Genomic DNA, 20,371 nt, shown 5'->3' with positions numbered 1-20,371 from the left:
AAGTATTTACATCCATGCTTTAAACGATTTGAATGACTTTAAGACACTTTTTTGTCGACTGTGACACTTTTTGCGACTTTCGAAAAATTTTCAGCGGTAACACTGGATCTACCACATTTTTTTTGAAATCTACCACATTTTTTTCCAGATTCTACCAAACAGGATTTTTTTCAAGTCCGATCACTGGGCGTCGGTTGAGCAAAAAATGGTCGCACATAAAGGTGCAGTCAGACGTGTGTATAATTGTGAGCATATTCTTAGGCCGCCGCATGGCATGAATAATTAAATTTAGGAAATATGATGCAGAGTCGTTTGAAAGCAATTTTGTGTGATTATTTTCGTAATGAAAATTAAATGTGTGCAATACATAATACCTAGATGAAAGCACAGATAACACACATTGCGGCAGTCAATTTTACATACAAAAAAAAGCAGTATACTACATGTTCGCTAAACTATGAGCCAAATATAGTAAAACTGCGGTTTTAGTTTTTCTCTCTGACGTCACAATTTTTTTAAAGGACTTCGAAATTTAAAAATATGATTATTTAAAAAATTTGTTTAAAAAATTCAGTGCAATGTAGGAACACAGTGTGGATATCAAATTAAAGAGAAAATACTGTAGAAATAAAGCAGATTGTAAACTGTAGTGCAAGTTTGAAGTTGCTAAAAAATTGCGTTGATTTATGGCAATCTTTTTATTTTTTGTTGAAGATGTAAGTAAATTTTCTTCCATATAAAATATGTTCGACGATTTTTTAAGAAGGGGGAAATGAGCAACACCTTCTACAAAAATAAAATGCCATAAATCAACGCTATTTGTCAGCTACTTAAAACTTGCACTTTGTTATACTAAAATTTAATTTTTATACAATTTTATTGAATTTTTCTGAGTTTTGCGCAAATTTATAGATTTTTTTTTATTATTTTTATTGTAGTATGACCTATATTTTTATACAAAATTTGGGGAAAGAAATTAGAATAAAAACCTTTGCATACAATGGGAAAAATCCACTGCACAAATACTTTTCCCCGGTACTAGTATACATATATGCGGGTAATTTTGCATTTCGGAGATTTTGTTTATTTTAATTCCATCTTAGTGTTGTTTGCGATTTTCGGGAAATATTAAATTAATGAATTTATAAAAAAACTTAAACTTTTTTTTACAAAATTTGATTATTTTATAAGATTTTTTAATAAACGATTATCGTAAACGCCATTTTGACAATTTGTAGTTATAGGTGCAGTTATACATTTCAAAATACGATCTTTCGATTAGTTTTTGTGCATCTCCTTTAGTTTCCTATATATTGACTAAAATTCCATCGGTAATTTAGTAAACGTTGAATTAATAATACAGTCCTACCAAACCAAACACAAATATATATCTTTTAGTTTTCGAGATATTGAGTAAAAAGTATCGTTAAAACTGTAAAATATGCTATCACGTACGACCGTCATACAAAGTGCCTGCAAAATTGTTGACCAATGGAGCAAATGTAAAAAATAAAATAATTTACTATTTCGTGAAATTGAATTTGGAAAATTATTTCATCTTGATGGTTGTTCTACTTGTTGAATACATGTCAGTTCCGATACAATTTAAAATATGCAATTACAATTAAGTAATATAATTTTTGTGATTTGATACTTTTTTCTTCAATGTCCTACCTTCCATCAATATTTTGAGTATTAATCGATGAAAAACTTAAAATGTAAGTTCTTTATCAAAAATGTATTTGACATTAGTTCAATATAAAAGATACTCGTATTATAATACATTAAACATGTAATAGTCTTTAAAGCTTATAAATTTTCCTTTCATACTTTCCTCGTTTATATCCCAATGTCTATAGATACTGGGGTATTCAATCCCGAAGCATTTTACAAATCCCGGGGTTTCGGGGTTATCCCTAGATTTTTCTAGATTTCGACTTTATCAAAATGTTTGCATTTTGTAGTAGGCTCACCGTCCTCAGAAATCAAAAAATTAAACCACGCAGATTCTTTGTCGCCACATTTGGTCTTATAGGCGGCATACACGATGTGTCTGACTCGCGCGTCATTTTTGTACGTGTTGACTCGCCTTCGACTACACACAGTTCAATCATTCAGAGTCATCACGGGACTCATGTTAGTGTAACTAACACATATTTATTTTCACAAACACATCCAAACCTACTCACGAGTCAGACGCACTGTGTATGCCGCCTATTATACGGAGCATAATGCATCTTAATAAAAAACACTCATATTTACAGAAATTCAAACCCCAAAACCATGCCAACAAAGTAAAATGAAGAGCAACTCTGCCACACTATATAAGTTTCTTGTGTATTCAATTGCTACCAATTTTTTTCGTTCTTACACAGTTCTTTCACAACATGTTTGAGCAAATAAAGTTTTTCAGGCAGGCTCTGAAATTAACATCCGTGTTCCGTACTTCTCGTTTTTCATGTCAAATGCACGTAAATTTATTTTATCATTTACAATTTCACTTTCACTCCGACTCTAGAACTTGCCACATTGTGCAAATAAGTCTCGGGTCCCGGAGCTGTAATCCCGGGATTTCGCAGCATGGAAAAGTGTTCGGGACCTCGCAATCCCGAGATTCTGGTTCCCAGGATTGATTGCCCTAATAGATACCATTATAGCTCACCTTCACACTTGTGCGTGTTGCAACTGCGGTAGATAGGCTCGCGCAATGAGTAGCGACACTTTGAAGATTCACGCATTGAACTCTCGCGTTCATCGTACTCCAAGCACTTTACTGAACGTCGCTGGGTACCACCATCGCATGTTTTCGTACACTGTAATTTAGAAAAAAAAGGAAATCTTTATTTTTTAAATTTGAAGACCATTGGATCCACTCACCTCCGACCATTCGGAGTAATGCCAACGCGGTCCGCAGTACTCCACTTCTTCGTGTAGACAGTTTTCCACCAATTGCGGCTTCAACTCAGGTTTACACTCCTCATCCGTCACAATTTCCCGATTGTGTATGCAATAGACGGGACGCGAGCGTGTTAAATTAAAACAATTACCATTGCACGATGTCCACGGTCCAGCGAACCATTCACCCTTCTCACAATCACGATCACGTTGGCATGGGTGCGTAATCTCAGGCGTTGTACGTGGATCACAGCGATCCGTGTTCGGTTTGGAACGATCACAGAAGATCGTGCGATATTCTACGCCTGTACCGCATTCCACTGAGCAAAATTGATTCCAATCGGACATTAGCCAAATACCGGACTTGTCAGTCTTATCGCGCCCACGGTGATTATGTGTGCCATTGGATCCAGCGTGCGCCATGCGGTAGCGTGCCACATGTGAGCGACGCCTATTCTTCGGGCAATCGCATGGTTTACGCTGGTTTGGCATTTCTTCGATGCAAGCTGAATTGTCTACGTGAATAACAATGCCTGAAGCGAGCTCTTGCACACAACTTATATCGCGTTCACGATAGCCCTCACCCTGTTGGCAATGACACTCACTCCAGTCTTCTATGCGCCAATAGGCAGGACATGGTTGAGTGTTGCAACGCAGGAGATTTTCATTCAGCATCGGCTTCTCGGAATGCATGCAACGGCGTTGTGAATAATAACGTATTGGATTCTCCCGTACGCAGCGTACAATTGGTGTCTGTATGCCACCACCGCAAGTCTTAGAACAGGCGCTAAAACCTACCACTTTCCAATTGAAGCGGCGACGTCGACCCGAGCGCGAATTGCTAGCAAAACTTTCTTCTGGACCATTTTTCAAAAATGCTTCACTCTCTACGGATAGTTCATTTTCTTCTGAATCGGAGGTTATAGGCAGGAGATACTCATATTTGATGCCCGGATTCGAGGACTTGCTGTAGATCTATAGTGGTTATTGAGTTATTTAGAATGAAATTTGAGTATTTGATTTTAAATTACTTACCATCAACTCCAGCATGTCTCTTATGGGGCCTAAGCAAGTTATCCACTCTGTTACGCCTTCGCCCTGCTGCAATCCATCGATACGATGATAGTCGAAAATTGCGCCCAAAGCCTCATAGGCGCCACTATCCGATGCCATATTATCGCCATTGAATATATATTTCTGATCAGGTGAGCGCAGCACTACAAAAGGAATAAGATACAGTTAAAAAGTAGAAAATAGAGGCAGCTGTTCGTTCCAGATATCTTCTATTTACCTAGTAAATTTATGCTGTTCCCCAGTTCAGTTATAGAAATATTCGAGGCACCGGCTGGTATTGTGGCTACATGCACGTAAGCATCTTGTGGCAGCGGATCGCGTGTAAAGATACCCGTTATTGGGCGGCAAATCAAACCGCCACAGTTGACCGAGCCACTATTGGCAGAGAGTCCCGTGATGATGCCTGTTGCGTGAACGGCCTGAAAGTAGTTGCGAATATTGTAATTAGTAAAAGTCAAAATGGAATTAGTTCTTAGAAATAATTCTTAAACCCATGTTATATTAACGGTGTATTTCTTAAAAAGGTTTCGTAAGGGCAACGAGGGACATGTCTTACAAGGAAAAAGGTCTTCAACTCAAAAACTTCATATTAAGAAACTCTGGGTTTAAAATATCTTTAAGTTGATACCCAGAAAAATTTTAAGAATTTGAGATCCACTTCTAAGTGCGGTTTTCTCAAGTAGCTTTTAAAATTTATCTGCCCTGCAATCACATTTTTTTTGTGTTTAAGGGGTAGATAAATACTAAAAGCTACTTGAGAAAACGGCCCTTAGTAGATGGAGTAAAAAACTGATGGACTTATGTGCTTCTATTTCCAGCCTAAACATTGTAAGTTCTAGACTTCGTGATAGATATACATAGTCCAATATTTTCAGATACCGAAACGACCAATGAATTTCTCGATAAGTATTTGAGCCTAAAGAAAGAGTAAGACCGAGTACCCTTTCTTCGTCAAACTTTTGGGTGAAATTTCTTTCTAGAATGCAGAGTAATCGAAGAGGTAACATTTCCATCTATGGTGACGAATCCAAATTGGATACTAGCATAGAGTCAGATATACAGATTTTCGAGAAAAGCAGAGGTCGCTCTCACATCTCGATTAAGTAAATAATTTCGTAAGCATATTACGAGTGGAAGTTCTAGGAATTTATATTAAAGAACATGTTATTAGATATCTCAGCATCTGCGAACTGTAGGCGAGTACTTGTCTATACTGAGCTCAACGGACGTAACAATGGGCATTTCATTCGTCTGGGTTATGGGTCCCAGAAGGATAAGTAATAACGATAAGCACATTCCAGAATGATTTCGAAGTAAAAGCACTGTGATATTGCTGGCGTAATCGACCCGGAGGATAGTTGCTTAGTTGAAGGGGCGAGTCTAAAGTGACTCCGATAAAAAAGCGAAAAACGTTGATTGTTTGATGAAGAATTTTAGCTTTAGATCTCTATGTATATGTATTAGGGTGTTTCTAAAATCTTCATTCTAGTTGTAATACATTTTGGGTAGCTGAAGTGTGAAGGGGAAGTGGTTCACGTTTTTTTTTTTGTTTTTTAATCCCCAGTTATGTATCGTCGCCTGGATAAACCATTATCGTAAGCGTCACTTTGACGATTTTTTGTTATAGATGCAGTTATATATTCTAAAATATGATTTTTCGATTGATGCTGTTTTTGGATATCTCCTTTAGTTTCCGAGATATCTTTATTAAAAGGTATCATTAATTTAATGCAAATTTGTATCACATTTTGTCGTATATCACAAAAAGTGGCTGCAAAATTGTTGACAAATACCAACGGTACTTTGACAAAACCTCGTATCTCGTAAAATTAATTCAAAATTGGCCTTTAAATACCACGATTTATTATTTATTATTCTTAATTAACAAAAAGTAATTAATCTTTAATATTTAGTAAAAAACTTACGAGAAAATGATTTTCTGTTATTAATAGAGTTTTTTTTTTAGAGAGTGTTTTGAGATACGAGGTTTTGCCAAATTACCGTCGATACACAATGTTGCAAGATTGGCCGTTTTAAATGTAAAGTACAGTTGAACGAACAAATTAAAGTTTTTCTTTCGATTATTTTTTTTTTGTAAGATAAATAACAGGGAGACGATGAAGGTCCCGCATTTCTTCATTTGAAACAACTGGTTTCAGCTGTCCTTTGTATTGGCGTCGCCACAGAAAATGGGGAACGAATATTTCCCCAAATCAATTTGACCCTCTACTGCATGAATTATGCAGGAGGTGAATAAAAAAGTTTTGACTGTGGAAAACACGTTATTTTCCTATTACTAAACCTATAACGAAAGAAAAACACGATTCGAAGTCATTTGATTTAAATTTTATTTTGGAAAGAAATATTTGGAAAATTCTATGAAAACAATAGAAAACATTTGGGCAGTGGTAAACCAATTATTGATTGACAGAGAAGAGGATGTGTGAATTAATAAAAATATTTTTTTTTAAGAAAAACTTGCGTTCTGTTTTTCTTTTTTGCAGTTGAGTTCCGTGCACACGAATATGAGGTTATATTCAAATGTCATATAACCATAGGCAAACCAATTACGTTCCGTAATTTGTAGTTAACTTCTCAATGCATTTAGTTTGATATATTTTTAAACCATATTTGGGTTCGTATGCGGTAGAGGGTTAAAACAAGAAATAAACTAGACATTCCAAACCCTCTGGTATCTTAAGAACTAAAGATTTCTTTAAAAATGCTTCAGGAGGTACTAAATTTTAGGTATCGAATCAAAGGCTCAAATGTTTCATTTTATAAAGTCTATTTTTTAGTTAAATAAAATATTAAATTAAAAAACCATAATTTTTTTAAAACACACGTTAATGTTTTTTTTTGTAGAAAATACAGTTTTTCCTAAATTATACAAATTAAAAAAAAAATAAATCTGGCAACACTGCGCATACGACAAAATTTTTCTAAATAAAATCCTTCATAAACTAAAAAATAATAACCAATAAACAATAAAAATAAAATAATTTAAGAATTTCGTGAACTAGTAACATTCTCCGAGACTTCGGAGAAAATGTACCGTCGCGTTTTTGAGAAATTGTATTCTAAACTGCAAACGCGATTTCCCAAGACCTGCCGAAAGTAATATACGACAATCTTTTATCCAGGCGAACATAAGTATTTGCAGAAACGGGAGGCAGTGTTCTCTCCATAGCAAGTCTAAAAGCGTGATGAAATAGATTTTTTCCGATTCTTTACCACAGAAGCATCACCATAGACACCTTCCTACTCAACATACCTATGTCCATTACGGTGGTCCAAAAAGAAAGTAAAGTCAGAAATTTAATACTCTCACTCGCTAGGCCACTATACCGAAAAAATTAGACCCCTGTTTTTTATTTTGAAATCAAAAAATATGTTGCTTTCATTGCTCTTGCGATAGTCGGCAGACTGTGTAAATCTGTGGAAAAATCTACACTAGACCGATTTAGTTTGATGGTCATATGGCTAGTAATGACCTCTGGCTGTCATTAGGTCACGACTATTTGGAGTGAAGGAGTAACATAGTGCTATTGCATTGATACTTCAAATAACTAGCCAATTTTCCCTTAATTATATTGTTTACGCTCCCTCATTTAGTTCCGCTTACAACCGTTAAGTTTAAAATGTTTGCATAAATTTAGTTACTAAATATAGATACTTATCTTAGTACAATATATAAATAAAAATAATCAACTGACACTTAACTCACCAATATTGCCAACAACAGTTTCTTCAACATTTTAATTCACTTAAATCTCGATAATTTTTTTTTACTTTATTTATTATTCGTAGAAACTTATATAGAACAGAAATGTTTAGTTGTCAAAATCAAATCAAATCAAATATGTATGTATTTTTAATCGACACGATCCGAATTCTTTAGTGACTAGCGACGTAGGCAATGGATACGGTTACGCAAAGCTGTTCAATAAATCTTACATAGTGAGTGCGCGCACTAAAAAACTACGAGGCAGAGTCCCAAGGTTCTAACAGTTTACGAGTAAAAACTTTTAAATTTATGCACGAAATCAATAAAGTTGATTTAGTTATCATTAAATGACACTTACAGTGGCGGTCCAAAATGGATGAATGATGTTTCGTTTTCAAGATTTACAATGTTTCTGGAGCTAAATTTTTTTGATATGTTTTTTTATAAAAATATGGTACATGCTTTAACAAAAACTATATATTCACTTTCAAATTTTGTGCAGAACTTAGATCTACATTTCGAGCCTTTTAACCAACATTTTTAGACCTTTTTTGGGTATGCAGCTAACAAGCTTATACAATTCTAGTAAAATAAATAAGTGTAAGGTTTGAGCGGCTAAAAAATTGCATTGATTTTTAATAATTTTTCTTTTGTTGATGGCGTTTTGCACTTTTTTCCATATAAACATGAATTTCTTGTGGAAGAATATGCGCAAGACCGTTTGCGAAAAAAATAAAAAAGTCAACGCCAGTTTTACTAAATTTCGCTATTTATATGAAAAAACCGCAAAAAACGTTAGCAAAGAAAATTATTAAAAATCAATGCGATTTTATAGCCGCTCAAAACTTGCACTCATTTTACTAAAATTTTAAAAGCTTGTTAACTGCATACCCAAAAAATTCTGGTTAAAAAGCTCCAAATTTAGTTAAGCATTTTTGAAATGTTTCTAAGTTCTTTATAAAGTTTGAGAGTGTGATTTATGTATATAATTTTTGTTAAAGCATAAACCATGTTTTTATTAGAAAAATATCAAAAAAAATTATGGCTTGAAAAGCATTGTATATATATATTAAAAATTAGACACCATTCATACATTTCTGACCGCCACTGTATGTAGCTGATATCCCGTGAATTAAGACTATCAACATTTTAAACAACAACAACAACACCATTTTAAACAATAAACTGTATTTATGTTAAACATAAGTGACAATAATTTGAAACATGAATGAATTGCCTTTTAGCTTCTCAAAAAGGGGCAATAGAAAAATGCCCTTGAAAAATGCAAATAAATTTACGGTAAATCTGTAAACAAAGGCACCATTTTGAAGTGTTTTCATTTGACAATCGGCATTACTTTCTTAACTGTCAGTAAAAAAAAAAAAAATATTATTGAAATTTACGAGTTTATTAAATCCATTAAAGTATAACTCTCAACTGAGCAAAGCGTGCGTTTGCGCCTGCGTATATTGTCATTTTAATTAAAAGTGTTAATTCGCCCATTAAGCCAAGCATAATTAAGCGGTAAATTACAAAAATGTACCTTTTTCTCCTATGCCATGGCAGGTATGTACATATAAACAAATCATAAGTAGCTGAACACTAATGCGATTACAAAGAGAAATTTGCATAAGCGGCCTAAAGTTGCTTGATATTTATTAGCAGGAAGTGCTAATTCGACAAAAGTTGATTAAAAGGTATAATATGTAAATTATCTATTTAGTTCTCTTCTTAAAATATCTATAAATAACAGGTTCACAAAAGTTTGGTTTAGTTTTGGAAAAAAAATTAATACTACATATTTATCTGAATATGATCAAAAATATACATACATACAATTGCATGCTTTGTAGTGCCATACATAATTATTTTCCATTTTTTATTCGCATGCTGGCCATTACTGTTCTTAGTTGTACGCACGCACGTACGCACAATGCCAAATCGCTCACGCAATCTTCAAATTTATTACACCTACGTTACGGTACTTATTGTTCAAGAAAATTTTCCAATGCAAACATAAATCACAAATTAAAATCTATATTCTAACAATTTCCATGTGTCCATAAATTAGCAGCATTCTGCTCACTCCATCGCACATCTATACAAACTCGCATGCAAACAGATAAACTCATTGAATTGTGCATTTACTTACATACATGCAAGTACATGCATTGCTCTTTGATCCCCATACAACAAATTAATCAGTGAAATCACAAATGTTTGCCAACAATTTACATCTCTATAGATACACTTAACAACCTAACAGATAGAAATTTTTATGATTTACAAGCGCTAGCATATCTGCCGTACATATGTATGTTTGTACATTAGGGTGGTATAAAAGTGCATGCGAAATAAAGCAAAGGAATTTTATTGCTCTCACCCTTTAGGCTTGTTTTATATAAAAAAACAAATTATACCGCTTTTTTTTTTGAATCACCCAAAGCGCTCAAAGTTCCCATGTACATACATACTTTATGTGGGAAAAACTATTTTTCATAGAAATGCTATAGAGTCCCTGAAAATCAATACTTTTCAATCGACAAACTCTGCTGCTCTTCAGAAGACTTCAAAAAATTATACCAGATTGTTTATTGGGGGTCCGCCCATTGCATTTTTTGGAATTTTTGTATTTTTTATAAAAATAGTTACTACCTATTAAAAAAATTAAATAAACAATCGGGCATTATTATTGTAAGTCTCCTGAAGAGAAACTGAGCTTTGCGATCGAAAAACATTGATTTTCAAGAATTCTTCACCATTTCTACGAAAACTTGTTTTTTCTCCATATAAAATACATGGCAAACTTTGAGCGCTTTGAGCGACCTCTGATTATGTATTTAAAAAAAAAAAAAAAACATGGGGAAATTTGTTTCAGTATTGAACATTCCTAGCGGATGAGAACATTCAAATTCCGACTTTACTTTTTTTTCTACCACCCTAATGTACATGCTATTCAATAACAAAGGTATTTTCATACGGGCGATATTTATTATTTAGCATGCAATAGATGCTGACTGGTACAGTTAACTATGTTTTTGCATGCAACAAGTGTTGGTGAGGTCATTTGATAAGAAAGTCGGAATTAGAAAGCCACAATGTGTTGGCTGGGGAAAAAAGAAAATTTGCCAAAATATTTTAGGCTTGCACCTAGATACTGCTGGTGGGTACGTATGCAAATATGTAACCAACTATACATATGTACATTAGACTGCATCACTCCCCATACAAGTGTGAGCTGGACCGATTTGAAAATACCTCCAAAAAATAAGTTTTTTTTTGAATAAAAATAGTTTCGTAAAGATTTTTTTTAAATCTCCTCAAATGACAAAACGCTTTAAGCTTAAAAAATATGCATAAAAACTTTTTAAAAAATTTAAAAAAAATTTTTTTGCGGAATCGTAATAATGAGATTTTTGATACTGTTTTTTTAACTCTTTTCAAAGATTGGCTCTTCCGATTTAGACCTAAGAGGTGTCATTTTAAAGGTATCTTCTCACCCTTTTTATTTCTTTGCTAATAAACTCATCCAAAGGATGAAAGAGAAAGATAGGATGAACAAACCTCATTCAAAGTTGGATTAAGATGTGTTGGTATTTAAAAAAAAAAAAAAAATTGGGACACGAATGACTTTTTTTTGGACAGAAACAAAAACAGTGTGAAAATAACTTTCTACTGGGATCCCATTAGTCTAAATCAGAACAGTTTTGGCTCAGTTATTCAAGTTTTTCGTAAATCAATCTTTGAAAAAAGGAAAAAAAACAGTATCAAAAATCTCATTCTTACGATCCCGGTGAAAAGATTTTTAAATAATTTTATGCAGATTTTTTGAGCTTAATGTACTTTGTCATCTGAGGGGACTTCTTTCAAAAAGCTCTTGGAGAAAATATTTTTATTCATAAAAAATTCCATTTTTCGAGGTATTTTCAAATCGTTCCAGCTCACGTAAATCTTAATATTTTTCCGAAATATTTTGGTGGAGGTCTTGAAATAAAATAAGTTTTGTAATCCCGGCGGAAAAATCGCAACTTTTTTCGGTGATGCAGTCTAATGTACATACTATTCTTTTGAAGATAAAATGAAGGCATGCAGGAGTGTATGTACGTATTTCGTCTTTTGTCAATAAAAAGCATTAACCAAGCTCTAACTGGTCTCATTGGTTTTGATATTTATTTAAAATTGTCAATTCTTCCTTCCACCTACCGTTGTTGTATATACATATTATAAAATATAAGATCTGCGCATGATAGTTTAATTAGCTATCAGTGTTTTCCTGTTCTCCAACTGGATGACTTAGGGATCGTAGGTTAGATACATTATGATACCATGAGGACCTAAACGAATGAATTTTTTTTCAGTATTTTTCAACTTTCGAAGATTTAATTTTCACTGGACGGATTTTTCACGAAAAATGTTTGGCAATACTGCAACAGTATAGCAAAAACCATTCACCCTTTAGACGAAGTTTTTACAAGAATAAAGTTAAGTGTATTTATATTCAGTGAGATCGTTGTAAATTTTTTTTATGAAATTTTTTTTTTGTGGAATGCGGGTCCACACAGATATTTACTACGACGCCCGGATTTTCTCTTGACGGCCCAGAGTATGTATGTACATATAAGCCCAAGAATGATAGAATACAAGATTGCGCGCATCAGTGAGAATTTTTTGAGAATAATTTTTGTGTGACGTCTCGCTGGTACAGTTCCCAGTGAGAAATGCGAAAACGCGAGCAAGAATGGAAGAAGAAGAAGAAAACGTAAACAAGTTGCACAAGGGTGACGTCAAACAAACAGCGATTCCGTCAAATTCACTGAGAGCGGGATAGCGGTACGGTGATGGGCGCCATCTTTGTTCTTTACATCGTGCTATATACCGCTATCTTTTCAGTCAAGGCGGTTGCTAAACGGCTACTTAGGCCGAAGTTGTACTTCAAATATTTGCAAAAATAGCTCTTAAAAACTACATATGTATGTATGTAGTCAATCAACGACTTACTATGTACTGCAATTTCAAGCGGAAACGCCGATATTTGTATACAAACATTACACAGACATATAATTCGCACCGCTGAATGCCCAAAATGGGTATTTTCCAAATTTTTATTTAATTTATAGCATAAACGTAGCATAACTCGCAAATGCGCCGCTAATTGCCCAGCAGCCAGCCAGCTCATATAAAAAATGGTTTGTTTACATATGGATTTTGCTTTATAAGCTTTTATGAAGTGTTATGCGACTAAACACTCGACTGCATGCCACTGCACACACAATTTAAAACAACTCAGCTGTAATAAAAAAAAAACGTCTAAAACACAAATAAACCGGTTCCATAAGGCTTTTAGTGTTACTCAAACACATTATACTTAGAAACGACAACTTAAGCGACCGTTTAACGTAGCGCGTGTACGCCGCCTTCACTGCCACTGTCCGCCTATTCGCGCTCAGCTGTCTGGCTGTTCACACATCTTACTGTATGGCCTAGCTGCCCAATTGTCCGTCCAGCCGTCCGTCCATACCAATGTCCACGTCTCCGCATATCGTCGTTTCAAGTGCAAAACCGCGTATCAACAAAATGCAGAACCGCGTGTGTGAAGTTTTAGAAATCATTTTCTAGAGTGTAAAAACACCCATATTTCTAAATGGTTCTCTTTTTTTTTATAAAGAAATCGCACTTCTGGCTAATATATTTCAGGACGAATGGATAAGGATGGAGCCAAGAGCTTGTGTGAGCAAATCCAATTTTTGGCAGCCAATGTCAGTTACGCGGTTTTGCAGAATGACGATACGCGGTTTTGTACTTTAACCGACGATATGCATCTATCATCCTTCACTTAAGGAGTCGAGACTTTGGCTGCCACTATTGCCGTTCTGTTTGCTGACAAATTTTGTTGTTGTTGTTTAATTTGGTATGTTTGTTGTTACAACATGTGGCTTATTGCAAGCAACAATATTATTATACTTGCGCGCGATGCTTTGTCGAATTGCGGTGTTCAGGTGATTTTTTTTTTTTTTTGATTCGTTGAACCTCAACAAAAGCCATCGCCACCGTCACCGCCACCACTACTGTTCGCTGTCAACAGCAGTTGCATTTTTAACGTCAACACAATTTGACCTTTAGTCAATTTATGTTTACTTGTAAATTTGCAACGGATTATCGCTGCATCTACAAGTAATCGCCGCAAACAAGATCTTTTCTATTTCTTAATTTTATTTCATTGTAATCTTTTTTTTTTTTGTTATATGTGTAAATTTTTTGATTTACCATAAACACTTTATTGTTATTGTTGGCAGTGGCGTGCTCTATGTACCTTCATGTGTACATACAATGCACGAAACATGTGCGCAACAGCCCATTGAATGTGTCGATATCGTTTTATTGGCCAATTTGCAATTTGACGTTTAAATATTTTTAAATATGCAAAATAAATGCGTACAATTTTCTTGTTGATCGGTATTTGAATTTAATGGCTTGGAATAATTTTTCAATAAACAATGTTGCTATATGCTGGTAAGCAGTGGCCAGTTGCTCTTGATAATTTTTACGATTTTTTTTTATAAAATGGCAACAGCAACAAAGGCAAGCAATTTATGCAGCAAAAAAATATGCATTGAAACATACTTACATACTACATATTGTATATGTATGTATGTACTATATATAAAGGTTTAAAAATAATAATACACGTTGACTTGCAAAATAATATTTTATTCGAGAGACTTTTTTCGGTAAAGTACTCAGCACTTCCACAGCTGTATTCCATGCTGTATACTTTTAGAATTTTGGCGACGAAAAATTTACATAGCGATTGTCAGAATACCGCTGCTGGCTATAGTTAAATATCACATCGATGACGCACCAATTCCGGCAGTGAAAAATTATAGCTGCTCATTTTTTATATATCTTCAAATCCACGGAACTTCTATTTTTGACAGCTTTTTCGCAGGCAACCCTATACAACTGCACTCACCATAAAATTACCTTGAATTTGACATAAATCTAACGCGACTGGCAAGCAGATGGATGCGAATTACAAAAAAAAAAAAGTCGTACTGGAACACGTGGCAACCCTTGTTAGTGACTAGAAAAAAGTAGGCAACATATCGTTTTTTGGATGCCGGCGCGGTTTCCTTTCTATCAGATAGATAGATAGATATTAAATAGGTGTAGCACTGCGACCGGTAGGTCTATTGTGCCCTTAGCTCATCACAACACCTCGACCAGCTACAGAGGCTCTAAAAATTTCATAATAGATCCCGGGGATAGTGAGTGTATATGCTCCTCTCTTGGCCACAGGTGCCCTATGCTCCTATTCCTCCTGCTTGCAACGGCCTCACACTCCATAAGAAAATGTAATGGAGTCTCCATCTATCTATCTATCTTCCTTTCCATTGGTATCCATTTCGTTCCGCAAACAGATGAGTGCAATTATTGCAAAAAAAAAATGGCTTTCATTATCTTCAATTAATCATAGCCTGGACCGAAATTTTTTAGGCAACCTATGCTAAGAAATACGTTGTATCCGGCAAGCCGATGCGCGCAAATCGACAATATGTTCGGATCTTACGCTACTTCAAATTATATACAAAACTTGTTTAAACTTTATAACTCTGACCTTCTTAGTTGTTAAAAAATGTTGTAATTATGCTAATTATTTACTCTTGTAAAGCGATTTATGTAATCCCAATTTATTTTTTATGTAATGATTCTTCATACAGCAACTCAACAAAATTTAATATTCGAAAAAACATGTTAGACATTATACAGCAGATCAGCGTTCGGACCAAACTCCGATAGGAGTAGATTTACTACAGAACGAAATTTAAGCAGGTTTTAGTTTGAAAAATATATAATATGAGTTACAAACAAACAAACAAGAAGTGTTAAGAAATGTTTAGCTTGAACACTTAGAATATTTTTGCGGTTTATGAAGAGGGTTGCCACCTGATTAAAATGTTAAACGAAAATTAGTTAAAATGTTGAAGGAATTATAAAAATATGAGAATCAATCGAAATGGGTTTACTAAAGCTTTATTTTTGTACTAATTTTAGGGGGTTGCCACATGTTTAAAAAACAAATTCAAAAATTCATCGGCTAATTGACAAATGTATCGCAATGTCAGTCGAAGGAGATTGAAGAAAGCTTTACTTTGAAAATGTTTTTGAAGAGGGTGGCCACCTGTTGGAAGAGTCGACTTTGGTTAATTTATATACAAGTTATATATGTTAAAAATTAATATATGGATGCCAAACGAATGCATGTTACGAAATCTTTAGTTGGAACATTTAGAATAGTTTTGAGGTGCTTGAAGAGGGTTGCCACATGTTAAAAAAGTTAAATTCAAATAGTTTAATAAGTTAAATGAATTACTAAAAGATGGGTATAAATCGAAATGAGTTTGAAATAGCTTTATTTATGAACTACATTTAGAAGGGTTGCCACATGTTTAGAAAGTCAGATTTAATTTAAATAGACACATGAATATGGGTGTCAGACAAAGGACATTTAAGAATGTATAAGTTCGAAAAGATTTTGAATCTTTAATATAAAATATGGGGGAAAACGGAAGAATGGTAAAGAAATTTTTGTTATTTAGGAGGTATTAAAAGAGGGTTGCCACTAGTTTTAAAAGTTAAGTTCAAATTATGTAATAAGTTAAATGAAATATTTAGAAATCGAATTCAAACTAAATTATTGGTTAATTGAACTTGCATTACAATGTCAAACGAAAGAAATTTAAGATATTAGTTTCAAAATTCTTTTGAACAGAGTTGCCACAGTTTTGAAAACTCGAATTCAGTTAACTTATATACAAGTTATATGAAATATTAAAATATTGGTTCAATTGAAGGAGATTTAGGAAGACTTTAGTTAGAAAATAATTTTGATTAGAGTTGCCACCTTTTCGAAAAGTCATCTATACATATCTAACTACACAAATATATACAATTCGCTAGAGCAATTTTTGTGACGGTCATCAAATCTGCGCCGTTCCTTCGAATTTGAAATATCAAATAAAAAGTTTGGCCGGTTGGTGTGCAATAATAATGAAATTACAACACGATGCCACATCTCTCTTCCCTTAGAATTTTCACACTGATCGCCTAAAGCTCTGACTTACATTTGGAATATTTTTTTAGTTTTTTGAAGAGGGCTCTCCGTTTAAAAAGCTAAATTCAATTTTGGCGTTTTAACGCCATGCGGGTTTACTAGTTACTCTTACATGCTTTTCTATTTACTTGTCAATGGCAAATTTTTAAATTTTTGAAAACGAAAAAAAAAACGTAAATGTACATACTACAGAAATTTTATTTTTACTAAGATTTATGAAATGATTTACTCCTAAATCGAGTTTCAGTAGTCCGAACGCTGCAGCAGCTGAATAAAAAGCACGCTCGCTTAAAAAAAATACACAACTTTCCCATTCAATAAACTGCAATAAGCCCAATAATTTTATGTACCTATCACCTGCCACATTTCCGCTAAAACATCTTGCATTTTGTTACCCCTAATAGACTATGGCATACCATAGTGATGATAGCTATTTCTTTCACTTCTTATTTGTCATTGTTGGGTTTTATTTTATGTTTAAGTTTAGATGTTTTTCTGCATTTTAAGCGCTAATCTCCATAAAATCGGTACACTTTGGATTTTATGATTATTGAATATAGTTGAATTTACATAATTTCGGCATTTAAACGTGCTCCAAATGGCCTTTATTTGTTTTTCAGTAACTCTCGCAAATGTGTTCCATTTTTAATAGTTTTCAACCAAACAAATTAGCTCCGGTCGTAAAACCTAGACGATGGCGTTGAATAGATTTCTTTTGCGCACGTAAATCCAAACTCTGCATTTTAAGTTAATCACCTGTTGACGCCGTTGTCCGACTGTAGTAAATATTTGTTCGCACAAATTTTTTATAGCTTAAATAGCGCCTTTGGCAAAATAACTACAAATTGATTTCTTATTAAATTAGTTTGTGCAATTTTATATTAGCATTTTTGCATGGATTTATAGCTTAATTAGAGGTTTCGCGAAATTAATTTGTCGAAAAAAAAAGAAAACCAAAAAACTATGTGCAAATGTTCACGAGCTTGTTAGCTTACGGGCATGCTGTTTTCAATTATAATTGGATCTAAATATGTATGTAATTGTTTAGTTAAGTAAACAGGTGAAAATAAAAGTAGTAAATGCGAAATTGTCCTTGATTTCCATTTACATAAATATTTAAAAGTAGTTTTGATATATTTTTTTTAATAATTACACCCAGCGAGAAGTCCGAACGGTAGTACTTGCCAAGCCATTTATGAATGCATTAAATGGGCAATCGATTAATCAAAGGCTGCAAAAACGATTTTCTTTCTATTCGTTTCATAAATCGAAAGCCCTAAAAAAAGACTCGAATAAATAATCGACGGAAATTGATCTTAAAATTTCTTATTTTCTTAGCGAAATTTCTCTAACCCTTTTTTAATTCCTGTCCAAATATTTATTCGACACTCGATATTATATTATGACACCAGTAATGGGTAATAGTATCAATTCCCAGGCGGTAGTGAAAAACCCCATGCAACTTACTTTTGAACTTAAACTGAATCTCCGATCAGAAGACTGCGATTCAAACAGCTTGAGCGTGTTCAACTTAAGGACTATGCTATCAAAAAGGTGACAAACGGTATCGATAGATATACATGTATGTATGTATAGATAATAAAAGCTATAAAAAATCGGTGACGATAAGATGACTATTAATATAACAATATCGCTAATAATATCGATTACATGACTAATAATCAATAAAGATTGTAAGCCGATAAATATAACGAGATCGATAATAATATCGATAACTCTACCAACAATCGATAAAGTTAATAATGGCGATAAATATATCGATCTATAACGATAAATATATCTTACGTACATATATATGTATGTAATTTTACTTGAGTTCTCGTGTAAACAAAGGCGAATATACTGAGGAACTCAGTATTTAAAAGGTGATGTCCGTCTTTTTCAGTGACCAAAACCGCGTTTCGGTTTTGGTTTAGTTCTGTTCGAGAAGTAATTTTTAAGCAAAAAACAAAACCGCTTTAATTATCATATAAGAATTTAGGAGTACCGTTATTTTTTCATCACCCAATGATCGGGAAAGGAGGTGTCGATGCAAAAAATATCGGTTGACGTGGTCCAAAGTTATGCGGTAACATACATAGAAAAAATCCGACGAATTGATAATCTCCACCTTTTTTTGAAGCCGGTTAAAAAATGTCAAGAACGTTCCAGCAAAAGAACCAGCGCAAACAGAGGTGTGGAGAACAGTTGGAATGGGAACAAAATGAAAACAAAAGGTTTGGGAGTGTTTCCGTAAAGAAAAAAAAAATGCGAATAAAACTCTCGGGAACGTGCTCAGAAGGAACAAAACGAGAACGAAACTTTCGGGAACGTTTCCAATGAAAAAAAAAATTATAACGAAAGCATCGAGAACGTTTTCAGGGAGGATCAAATAAATTCAAACGTCTGAGGAGCGTTCTACTAGAGAACAAAACGAGTACAAAGGTTTTGAGAACTTAATGCGAGGGTCGTCTGCGAGTTCGGATGAAAACTCGTTTCAATGAGAACCACGATTGTTTATTCTAAGCCAGAGGAAAGCTTAATCATTTATAATTAGGGTGAACAGTCCACTAATGGAACACCTATGAAATGCGGTTCACGACCCTGTTAGCTGGGGAATTCGGGGAACAACTTGATGACACTTAAGCATAATCACTGACCTCTTTTCGTGCAACTGACTTTCAATATCAACCAAGAAGAGTTGGTGAGCGCTGAGCCATATTTTTCATGAATTTTTATTTTTACAAATGAAATTTTAACGCCGTTTGTTATTTTAACTTATGTACTCATGTAAGAACAAACTTAGAGCCAATTTTTAATTTTCTGTGCAAGACAAGTTCGTATCTTAAGTCTTTTGTTGTCTTAATTTGCATAAATATCTTTCAGTTTTTTTTTTTTTTTTTTTTTTTATTTTTTTTTTAAAACATTTTTTAATTTTTTTTTTTTTTTTTTTGATTAATTTTTATATTAAAACATTTCCAAATAATGCAGCGCTATAACACAAATTTAGTTATCGCTTCCATTCATCGTGAATAGTCCAGAGAAAATTTGTTCCGGTTTCGTTTGCTGGCAAAACATGCCCGACACTTTAGTTCCCAAATTGCTCTTCGAGAGAAAGCTCCTTACACTTTTGTTCCCGTTTTGTTTTTTGCCAGAACGTTCCGGAGACTTTTGCTCCTATTTGGTTCTCCTAAAACTGAACCCGAAAGTATTGTTCGCATTTTGTTCACTTTGGGTTTTTTCCTTATACAATACCCGTTGAGAACGTTCTCGATAGTTTTATTCTCACTTTAGTTCTTGTGAAAACACTCCCGAATGTTTGGTTCTCATTTCGGTTTACGTTTTTAAGCTTTCTTGGGAACAAAGCTATGAGAACGACATTAAATTTCAATCATACCTTTTATTATCGTTTCCTGTTTTTTTTGGGGGGTTTAACAAACTTCATACATACATATGAAGTCGTCGACTCTACTAATGAAAATTTTCTTTGCCTCATCATATATATATTAGTAAACACTTTAAAGACACCCCCTTACTTTTTGAACATTTTGGCAAAAAATTTT

General features: G+C 33.9%; 1 protein-coding gene across 3 annotated transcripts in view; it reads right to left on the bottom strand.

The window, feature by feature from the left end:
* Window positions 1–20,371, bottom strand: part of LOC118735518 (thrombospondin type-1 domain-containing protein 4) — a 187,419-nt gene that overhangs the window by 32,276 nt on the left and 134,772 nt on the right. For all 3 annotated transcript variants that reach the window (XM_036465313.1, XM_036465315.1, XM_036465316.1), the window contains 4 exons: window positions 4,187–4,388; window positions 3,931–4,112; window positions 2,878–3,870; window positions 2,663–2,813 (listed from right to left, as the gene is read on the bottom strand). In XM_036465313.1, the coding sequence (XP_036321206.1) occupies window positions 2,663–2,813; window positions 2,878–3,870; window positions 3,931–4,112; window positions 4,187–4,388 (1,528 nt within the window). The remainder of the gene's footprint in view (window positions 1–2,662; window positions 2,814–2,877; window positions 3,871–3,930; window positions 4,113–4,186; window positions 4,389–20,371) is intronic.

The sequence above is a fragment of the Rhagoletis pomonella genome, unplaced genomic scaffold, assembly GCF_013731165.1.
Source record: "Rhagoletis pomonella isolate Grant_MI unplaced genomic scaffold, Rhpom_1.0 Rhpom_scaffold_00003, whole genome shotgun sequence".
NCBI classification, from domain to species: Eukaryota; Metazoa; Arthropoda; class Insecta; order Diptera; family Tephritidae; genus Rhagoletis; species Rhagoletis pomonella.
Note: the sequence above shows the minus strand (reverse complement) of the source record. Positions and strands in the feature narration are given on the sequence as shown.